Genomic DNA, 11,269 nt, shown 5'->3' with positions numbered 1-11,269 from the left:
ATTAGGTTTTTAGTTTTGAGGGATTGGATTATGCACTTATTAGGAAATTAATATTTGTTTCAGTTCTGTAGCATGCTATGTTTGTTCTTGCTATAAATTTATTTATTTATACAAGAACTGGGGTCAGGCCAGAGATGCAGGAAGGTGAGAGAATTCACCAGAGACAGAGGGGGAGCAGAACAGGCAGACTGACCAATAGCACTGCTGAGGGGTGCAGCGGGTGAGACAGCAGAGGTCTGCCTTGCCATGTGGGTATATCCCTGGCCAGCCGGGAATTGAACCCGTGCTGCAGACAGCTTCACAGCACCAGTGCTCAACCTGCTGCGCCACTGGGGAGGCCCTATACATTTATTTTAATAATTATAACATGATCCATAAATTTAAGTCTGCAATCAGCAATGCACAATACTTAGGGAGCATCTGACACATGACATGGCCAGCATCACTTAATTATGGTAAATATTTGTAATAACAAACATTTGTATAGTGTAGTACTTAACAGTTCATCATAGGAGCTAATTTCACAGATGAAGGAAAAAGGGTTAGAAAGGTTAATGACTTCTACAAGCTCAAATTGCTAGAACGTGGCAGAATTGGCATCTGGAAAATACTCACAGAGTGCATGAATATAAACAGCTTCCTATCACTGGGATAACATGTTTTTATCAGAAAGACAATCAAAGACTATGAAACACTGTGAACTAGCAATTAGGGATAAGAAGTCATTGGTGTGAGAACATTAAGGGCATTGTGCCAATGAGACTATGAAGTCTGAGTTGAATAAGAGTAATTATAGGAAATTATGAGGCATCTGTGTGAAAGGGCAATTGTAGCACAGTGTAAGGAATACTGAGCTGAAAGATGGAAGTCAGTGGCGGCTCATCCGGAAAGCCGGGAGTTGGGCTGAATGAATGATTTGGCTGGGACATTCTGTTCTTATCCAACAGATAAATATCCTCTGGCTCTACCCTCTGAGGCGACTTCCTGCCTTGTAGCCAGGTCCTCCCATGCCCTCTAGCTCATGATTGGTTTTACCAATAAGGACCCTTGGTAGAGATGGGAGGAAGAGAAGTTAGGAATCACCCTTGACTGTCCCCGTGAGGTCTCCAAAGGTTGTGGCTCTTCTCAAGGGCTCCTCTTTGCACAATTCTCCCCTTCATGTGGCACTAGTCTTCAGGCCTGCATCCACATACTTGTGCTTCCCCTGTGGTCCTCCTGCCCTCTTTCCAGGTCAATATGGGTATCAGTAACCTTGTACACGAACTCTCCTCATAGCATCCCAATTTGAATGTTGCTCAACTCTGATACATTCTAGAAGATTCCTCTCTATGGTAATTCTATACAAAATGTCTTTGTGAACTATTGAAGCTGATTTGTTTATTCTTTCCCAAAGTAATGATTCTTGTTTTTTTATGTGAAGTTCAGATCATCTCCAAATTATTTCTAGAAGAAAGCGCTCTGTTTTTTAAAAAGTAGAATTATTGTCCACAATCATAAGAGAGAAGTCAAAAGTAAGTAAAATAAGGGCACAGCTTTATTTCACTACAAGGCAGTAAATACACTGTCATATCAGAAGTTCAGTGCTGGCCATCTTGCACCACTGGCTTAAGGCAGCAACCGGATATATATCCCAGTCTTTTGACCCCAGCTGCCAACACAGGTCCTGTGTGGCAGTTCTGAGACCATACACTTAGAAACCAGGGGGAATGTTGATAGAACATATAACCCCTGAATTAAAGAACACTCAGGCTGAACTCAAAACAAAATAAAGGACATTAACAACATAGATCTCCCAAAAAAGAAGTGCAATGCATGCTCTTATAAACCAACAATAAAAAAAAAATGCAAAAAAATCTCCCAAACAAGTTTTCCAATGTATTACAAAAGGAAAAATGTAGATATACATATATATAAAAAATAACAAAAGTTTAAAATACTAGTGCATAGTCAATTACCTAACACCAAGTTTCTTTTCTTTCCATCCAAAGCTCTACTGCCCCTCTGACACTAGCAGCATGTCTACAGGCTAAGACCATAGCAGCAAAACACATTTTCCATTTGGCATTTACAAAATTAAATTACTGAATAAAAATATAATTTTTTATAAAACTATTTCATACAGTAATAATTTTAAAAGCAAGCTAACAAAAAACTCATACAATGGTTTAGTACAACAAATGTACCTCCAATGTTATTAACCATAAATGAGCATTTACAATCTCGATTAATTATCTCATGGTAGTAAGCTGACATTTATAGTAATGCATTGTGTTTAGTGATTGAGAAAAGTGAAATATTGGAGTACATTTTTTTATGTAAAATTTCAAAACCCCATCACAGGAAAAAAATACTGGTCTGTTAGATCTTTGAAAATACAAATAAATCATCTTATGTCTTTAAAAATCTGCATTAAGATATTAACAACTGATTACAATTCATTACCTAAGAATTTAGGTAAGACTGTTATTTATTTATTAAAAAACATCTTTTTAGTTGGGTGAAATCCAGTCAGATTTCATCCACCTAAATGCACTTGGTGCTGCTCTCAACTGTTGTACCACAACAAAAATAGGGTCTTCTCCCATTCATGAAAAATTTCATGTAGAGGATGATATATCCCAAGACAACTTGAAGTGTTCTGAAAACCATAATGCTTGTCTGGAAACATCTCACATGACCAGAGTCTGGGTTGAGAAGGCATTCACATATTTCCGAGCCTGACCGGAAGCCGATATCTGATCTTCCGTCTTTCCACAGGATGCAGCCTCCCAGGCACCGCTGCAAGGCTAATGGAGAGAAAGAGGGTAAGAACAAGGCCACACAAGAAGTGCATCCTTTAGTCACAAATGGATTCCCAATCTCAGCAGAGCCAGTTTTGACCTACAGAATGCAGCAGGAAGGCTTTGGCAAATAAAACCTTCATCCTCTGAAACCCAGGAATCTAGCATTCCCAAGTGCTAGCAATTATCAAAAATGGTTCATCACTAAGAGAGAAAGGCCACTCCAAACAGTATCCTAAGATACAACTGCATCTTCATACTTGAACCTATTGTCTGTTGGGCGATTTTATCAAGATAATGATGGGAATGAGCAGAATCCCCAGGTATCCAAGGTGACCTATAGTCTTTTAGTCATTAAAGAAACTCCTGAGTGTTTTAGTCACCTGAGCAAAAAAGCTTCCTGAAGCTGATCAACCATACTATATTGATTGATCAACCATACTATATTCATTTTCTAACTGCAATATCTTTTTCTATCCATTAATATAGAAATATGTTTTTCAGGATAGCTTACATTTTAAAGACACATGGAAAATACAAGATAGACCAAAAACCAATGGGCAGAATTCAGATTCAGGTCCAGGGTTTGAGACTTCACAGACATGATCTTATTTATACAGAAGAGGGAGGTTCATTCTTTCTTTAGTTGGGCAGGAAACAGAGACGGGGAGAGGGGAGATAACTCATTCAAGGCCACCCACAGTAAGTAGTAGAGAGGCTTTGAATCGAATTCTGTCTCCTGCATAGCCCTGCTTCTGCCTTCCCTTCATGTTGCCTCAAACTAAAATATCTATTATTTGTGACTGACTTAGTTCCCAAAAGGATTTAAGATATTCAGACAAATTTTAGGCACTAAATACAAGATAACAGGGTTTACAAAGTGGACCAGACAGGGTCACAGAGAAATGTAGGAAAAATAAAAAATATGAATATGGGTGAGATTTGCATAGAAAACACTTGCCATGAAGTACATGTAAACCTCAAGCTTGATTCTGAGCTTCCTAGCAGTCAAAGCATAGAGGAAAACAAATACAAGTCGATACAAGATCTGGTATCCATGAGTTCAAAATGAAAGCCAAAGCTGGTTTAGAAAAAACACAACTGTTTGTGGTATTGACATCTAAGAGCACCACTTTGTTGTGGAACAAAAAATTAAGAAAGACCTCTGTTCCCTAGATCCTCGTGTCCTTGATGAGACAAAAGGAACACATGTAAAACAGGGGGAGCAATAACAGGCAGTGTGAGAGGTGTGTGGTGTCATGCCCAGGTGAAGATGGATGTTGAGGAATTAACAGGGCAATGCTGTAGGGAAAGAGCAAGAACAGACAAGATTTAGACAGTGGGAAGGAAGGATCAGAACACAGGTAGAGAAACAGCATGAAGGAATCCGGAAGCTGAATTTTTATACACTGCTGGTAGGAGAAACAAGGAGAGGGGGAGAGAGAGAGAGAGAGTGGCTTTAATGACAGCACTGAATGTGTTTACTATGTGACATACATGCTTCTGGGTATTTTGCATCATCTTGTTTAATCTACACACAAACATTTGTAGCACAGGTAGGAATCATTGCACCTGTTGTACAGACCAGGCAATTTTAAAGTAACAGTGAATATAAGCAACAGCTTCAAGGTCTGCTAGGTAATTAGTGATGGAGCAAAAATGGGGATCCAGAGCCTGATGAGGATCAGATGTTACTTCCATACAGTGCATGTCAGGGGGGACAGGCGAGTGCGTGTGAAGTGAGGGCAGGTCCTGGAGGGCAGGAAGAAGCATTCACATGGGATATGGAAGTCCACAGACTTTTTAGCAAAGAGGCTTGATAATTTCAGGTGAAAGTGGTATTTGGATGGTGATACTTTTCCTCACCCAGTAGCTGGAACAAAGTTTCAGGGACAGAAGGTTTACGGCACCATGTTACTAACTTGTCACTTTTCCTAAAACACAAATTGCATGCCACAAAACACAAATCTAAGACACAAATCTGCCATGCCACCTCACCACCCACATATGTCCAATTTCATATGTGTTTACTCTGAAGGCTCAACAAGTAACTTGAAATATTACCTAGCAGGATGAATGACTGTAATATTTTCTTGGAATTGTGTATCATAAAAATGACAGGACAGACAACAGGGATTCTGGGCTGACTCTAGCCAATGAGTCATATTTCATATTTTCTAAATAACCCCCCAGGATTGTTAGAGCATCTTTGAAATAGTTCTAAATACATGATATTTCTCTAGGCTCAAGCAAGTGGGATAAATATACAAATTTCTCTGTGGTGTATCTGCCCATCCAAATTCCACATTTAATTTAGTTGATTGCTTACATGCTGTTGCTTCAGTTTTTGAAATATAGCACAGGCAGCACCAAATAGTCACTAGAAGTCATTGAAAACATAAAAGTTAATGGTTATCATTTTAGCTGTCAAGCTTGTATGTGTAGCTACTGGAGCAATGTGACATAACATAACTAGTGCTCGAGAGTGATTAGTTCAGGAGGGTGGATGTTTCCCATGGAGTCTTGCTGGTGCTAAGGATGCACTTTGCAGGGTTTACAGTCATTGCTGTACAGAGGGCGAAGAACATACATTTTACAAAGCAAGTGATCAAAGAAGTGGAATGAAATATCTTAATAAACTAACATCTTATATGTAAATGTAAATCAACATAAAGATACACAAACAAAAATACAAGGAGACATTCAAACAGATGGGGTGGGAGAGTGAAAGTGAGATTAGAAGAGAAAGGGAAGGAAGGATTGTTTTGTGAATATTTTCCACTGAGCTATAGAAATTATAGGACTAATTTTTAATTTTAGAGTTCAATATAAAAGAATCAATTTTTAATTTAATTCATTTTAAGTAATTATAGCATTAATTTTCTAACCATAAATAAAGTACCTTAAAATATGATTTTAAAACAATCCTACACTTGCTTTTTCTATGATCCTTGGCAATATAGTACTTAGTTCGTAACTGAGAACTTCCCAAATCTGTTCAGGAGAGCCTAATACTAAGTATTATTAGCTTAAGATATTTTCAACTCGAAATTGCTCTCCCATGGGGCTCTTTGCTTTGTTCCAGTTTAGCCCTGGTATTTAAAAGAAGGACCAGGTATTTAAAACAAGGCCAATATAAAGCAAGTAGTATGTGTTTTTAAATAGTGTTTTGAGGAAACTTTTCAAATAGATAGTTTCTCCTAAGTCATAACAGACTTTATGAAAAAACAAAGAAAATTGACTGAATGCCAGAAAGCAGAGCACTCAAGGACTTAAGAGAGCTGAGCTCAGGGCCTCGGAAGGCAAAGGACCTGGACCAGCTGAATCTCTTAGTATAGAGCGACACCGCGACCCAGGAGCCACTGTGCGCAAGCACCACCATGTGCAGAAACAAGAAGGTCAGTGTGTGTGCAGAAACAGGAAGGAAAGTGGGTATGCACAAGTGGGCAGCTCCTTTTTGCACTGTGATGGCACAAAGCAAGCACTGCTCAAACAGTGAATGGAAAAGCAGGTCAGACAGAAAGGAAAGGAAGAGCAGAAGGTCAAGTACTGGGTGAGAACAGGAATGCTTGGGTCCAATAGTCAAAATGGCAGCTGCCTCCTCTTTTGCTATTTCAGTTTCTTCCTTACCTTGAAGCCCTGGGGACCTGGGCCAACTTTTCAAGCAGACAGAACAGTTTTGACAAAGGAGGATTAAATGTCTTTGTGCTGGAAGAATATTTTTTAGTAGTGTCATATATACTTCTGTGTATCTTCCTTATTCCCTCTCCTTAAATTTTATGTTCATTTTCACTAAGAATTTCAGAAGAATTATGGGACTTCTACACATGAATTCCTGGTAAAGTACTAACATGGTGCTATTGCTGACATGTCACTCTACCCTAATTCATTTCCAACATTAATAATCCTACTACACATCCTCCTCCTCTTGCCTGCAAGTCATTTTGCTTCTCCTGTGATGTGTGTTTAATTGCCCCTGGGCATATGTGAACTGTAAATAGACTGTCAACGCTTTAACTGGGATATCCTGCTAAAGCTCTTTAAATAAACATTCAGATCCTTTGTAGAAAACTCAAGAAATAAAATGAGACAAGACCATGTCCACAGGGGGTTTTCTGTCAGAATTAGATAATCTTGATATTTTCATGTAGAATATGAACAGTTTTTTCATCAGGCTGAACAACTGTTACTATTATTATTATATTCCTATAGCAACTTTTACATAGCTGCTGATGTCAAGAATCCTGGCAAGGTAAAGCTTTACAATCACAGACCTAAAGGGAAACTTGGATAAGTCATTAAAAAAAAATTTATAAAACAAAGCAACTTCAGAACCAGTAAATAGAGAAACCAGTAAATCAGTTGTTTCATCTCCATAACACCAAAGAGCTCTGACTCTCTTTATTTCAGGAGTCAGTTGAATCAGCGATCTCTTTTGGTGACCCACTGACACAGTTCTGCAAGAGTGGAACAGGGAATGAGAAAGCATGCTAGAGGAAATAATACACCACAATGCCAGAAGATCTGGCTGTTGGGGAGGCCTCCTGGCCCAAGTTTCTAAGGACAGGAACTGTGCACAGCCTTTGCCTATAAATAGGTACCACCCATGTACATTGGTAAGTGTGCTGCCATTTTGAAAGCAGTAGTATATCCATTTGATAGTCACAGCAGCTTTGTGTGATGAATGGCGAATAGACTATGACCCCCAATCTATAGATGAGAACATTCTGGTCTGAAGGGTTAATGCACTGGAGGCATGCCATTACAAAATGGTGGAGTCCATACTAGAACCCCATATTCTGCCTGCATGCTAGTTCATTCAAGGACTAGCACTTGTCAGCAACACAGAGAGTCTGTCCTATTTTTTGAAAAATTTACAAACAATTCATATGAAGATAGGGGTGAAACAAAATACATGGAATAAAAGAAATGAGTTTTGATTGCTTGCAATAATATTTGAAGACTCTTTGATGCTATGCTAATGTCTTAAATAATAATGGCTTGATAAATGTACTTAAAGTCACTGTTTTAAAAAAGTAAAGCCAAGACAAGCCAAGTCAGGAAATTAAAATTTAAGGCTGTCATTCTGTGGTTACAAAAAAGAGGAAAGTGGGTAAGTAAAAAGTATATGAATACATCTTTTACACTTGGGTTTTAAGTAGGAATAAAAAAAAAACCCTTTAATTTAAGGGAAAAATACAGAAGTTCAGAAGGCTTATAACTCTAGTTTTGAATCTATCAATGAAACTGTTCAGTTTAAAAGTGTTTATTAGCATAAAATATTATTTCAAAATGTAAGCAAACTGAAAGCATACTGAGAAAAATAGGCTTTTCTTCTTGCTTTGTGTGTGTGTGTATCTGTATGTCTGTCTGTTTCTCTAGAAGAAACTTTAAATAGCAGAGTTCAGTAGCATTTTGACACTGAATCTGCCTTTCCCACCCCAAACTGCAAACTTTCTAAGCTGAATGTTGATTTCCTCATATGCAGTCAGTTCACACACTTCCAGATACCATCCTCTATGTGACTCCCACAACGAGGAAAAAACACTATAATGGTACACTGTAGAAACCTCACATATGCTCAATTATATGAAAGATACAAATCTCAAAATGTCTCAACATTTTTATTATAAAAGTATCTGCTTGCTTTTATAATTTAAATTGGAGAAAATTTAAAAATATCCAACAATTATAAGATTATGCAGCTGTCATAAATTCCTCTTGGAAAAAGATTAAGCATAAACATTTTTAAAAAACCAATCATGCATTATTTGTGCATAATGGCTTAGAATAGCCTGTATTTAAACATGACTATATAGATGGGGGATATATAGGAAGTTCTGAGTTACTAAGACTCATCACTTCTCAGTGACAACCCATATAACAAACAAGCACATGTAATAACCTGATTTTGATCTCTGTATACCATTTCCCACAAAAAAGACCAGAGCACCTTGGAGAATGGCTGGTTCCAGGAATAGAGGAAGGAAATGTGTTAAATGAAAGCCATTTAAACAATATAAAATTGAATATTCTGTTCCTCTGTGGCACTAGCCACATTTTAAGGGCTCCATGGCCACAAAGGACTAGTGGCTGCTCTTGGACAAGAGCACACTGGACATTTCCAGCATTGCAGAATTACTGGATAGCACTGGCCTACAGACGAAAAGAAATGTAACAACAGTGTGTGAAACTATTTCAACTTTGAGCAAATTAATAATCAATGTATTCTTTATTGAATTAAAAGAAAAATTTAAATATAGCCTAAGAATTAGAAGATTAAGGAATTATTATTAATGTGCAATAATGGTATCAGGCAACACATAAAAATATATTTTTTTAGAGCTACATCTGGAGGTATATAAAAGTAAAATGTTACACTTAAATTTAGAATTTACCTTAAACTATTTCAAAAAAGTAAATGAAGTAAACATGTGAATAATTGTTAAACCTAAATCATAGTATATTTTTATATTCTATGTATGTTTGAAATGTATTATAAAAAAAGTTAAACTCATGGCTTTGTTGCATGTCTAATTTTAAAGTAACAATGTAATTACACATATTTATGTGTAAGCATGTGTACTTATGCTTACACGTAAGTACACATAAATATTAATATGCACATCAGAAGCTGAGCCATAAAAGCCCATATATGGCCTCAAAAACAATAGCTGCTCTATCTAAAGTATCATTGCCACAATAAAGCCAGAAACAATTAACAATGAAAGGACAACACAATGTTGCAGTTACCATAGCCTTTGACAAACTTCTCTTGTATCTAAGTAATGCTATTTTAATAATAAGATGGATACATAATCAATTAGATCATATAAGTGGCAAGTATTTTATGTTTTGGAAGTTTTAGAATTTAAAAATGTTTTGGGAATGAGGGCTACTTGTTTTAATTTAAAGCACTATGACAAAAATGTCTTGACTGTTTTGCTAAAGTCCAATTTTATATTATTACAAGAACAAATAATAGATTATATAAAAAAAAGTTATAGAGTATATAAAATACTCTTAAGTCTAAGAGTTAGATCCTTGGACAAATGCATTGTATGTTCAAAATATACCATGCATAAGAAATCTGCCTAATGAGGTCAAGTTGAATTATATGATAAAGCATTATGTTTTAAACAAATGTCACCAAACTGATGAATACCTACATAAATATAATTGATTTCCAATTCAGAAATCATATATTTTTATGGTATCAGAAGCTAGATCTCCATGACAAAATGGAGACAATTTGTGTGTACCATTCATTAATTCAGTGACTGTTTCTTAAAATGAATTATCTATTTTAGCACATTATTAAAATGCATTTGTTCTGTGTAAATCAGTAAACCATATTGAGAAGATATATTGATCTTAAAATTAACTTTTAGGCAAGTTTATCAAATATGACCACTTGATAAGCTAGACATATATACTAGAAAATACAGACTAATAAAATAGAGTTACTACTTAATCTTGAACTCAAACAAAACTAAAACTTCCATCAAATAAAATACAAATTATGTGGATAATAAGATCCCATACTTATTTTTAAAAATGCAATAGTTCTAATCATTTTGTATAAACACTATCTGATGAGAGTAAGAAATTTTAGGATTCAATCTTAGGAAATAATCAGGGATTTTCAACTTACATAATGATTTGGTTTGCACTTTGAGATTTAGAATGTACTTTCTCTATACTACTAAATGTACAGTTGAATCCCAGACTAGCTTACAAAATATATGTAAAACTATCTAGCTTAAAGTACGAAAAGTATTAGTCAGATTCTGTACCCTGGTAATCAAGGGTTAAGTAATTTGGAAAGGAAGAGGGAAAGTAAAACAGAGTTTCTCCCTTTGGACCCAGGATCAGCTACCGATAAAATTGTGAAACGGCTGACCTTTGCCTTGACATTCTTTTTATCCCTTTTCTGTGTCTCTCTTATGTCTTAGCTGAGTTTGTCCTACTCCTTATCTTCCAATTCTATATGCCACCTAATCTTCTGCTCTAGGGCCTACAGGCCTCATGGACCCAGGAGCAACTCCAGACTCTCCACAAGAACAGGTTTTCCCTACCCACTCCCCAGTCAACACTCATCTTTCACCAAAGCAGGAGGATCAGACAGAGGTCACAAGGAAAGCACTTTGATGGAATTAAGAAACAAAATGTGCCTGTAAGTCCTTCCAGCTGTATTTGCATTATTTAAAAAAATGTTAAAAGGCACAAAAACTTAAAGAAGGGAAGTTTCATGTTTCTCACAATTTGGGGAGAGAAGGCCTATCATAATGATGGGCAAGTCCTTTCCTTTAAAGGGCAGACTTTCAAAGCACACCTTCTTGCTAAGTGTCTTTAAATTCACTTTTGATTCCAGGTTCTCTCTATGCAGCAGGGCTTATGTTCCTCTCCATAGACCTTCGGGGAGAGAAGGGAGGGCACTGCAGGTGGCTGGACACTGGGCTATTTAATGTGGGGAACTGCTTTAAATA

General features: G+C 36.8%; 1 protein-coding gene across 2 annotated transcripts in view; it reads right to left on the bottom strand.

Annotated features, from left to right (window-relative positions):
• Positions 1-1,516: 1,516 nt before the first annotated feature.
• The window catches only part of MYB (MYB proto-oncogene, transcription factor), a 31,448-nt gene continuing 21,695 nt past the window's right edge, over positions 1,517-11,269 (bottom strand). For both annotated transcript variants that reach the window (XM_037520434.2, XM_037520435.1), the window contains one exon: positions 1,517-2,786. In XM_037520434.2, coding sequence (XP_037376331.1) covers positions 2,670-2,786 — 117 coding nt within the window. In that variant the 3' untranslated portion in view covers positions 1,517-2,669. The remainder of the gene's footprint in view (positions 2,787-11,269) is intronic.

This window comes from Talpa occidentalis, unplaced genomic scaffold, assembly GCF_014898055.3.
Source record: "Talpa occidentalis isolate TD23 unplaced genomic scaffold, MPIMG_talOcc4v2.1 talOcc4.2, whole genome shotgun sequence".
NCBI classification, from domain to species: Eukaryota; Metazoa; Chordata; class Mammalia; order Eulipotyphla; family Talpidae; genus Talpa; species Talpa occidentalis.
The sequence above is the reverse complement of the archived record's forward strand: the minus strand, read 5'-3'. Positions and strand labels throughout refer to the sequence as shown.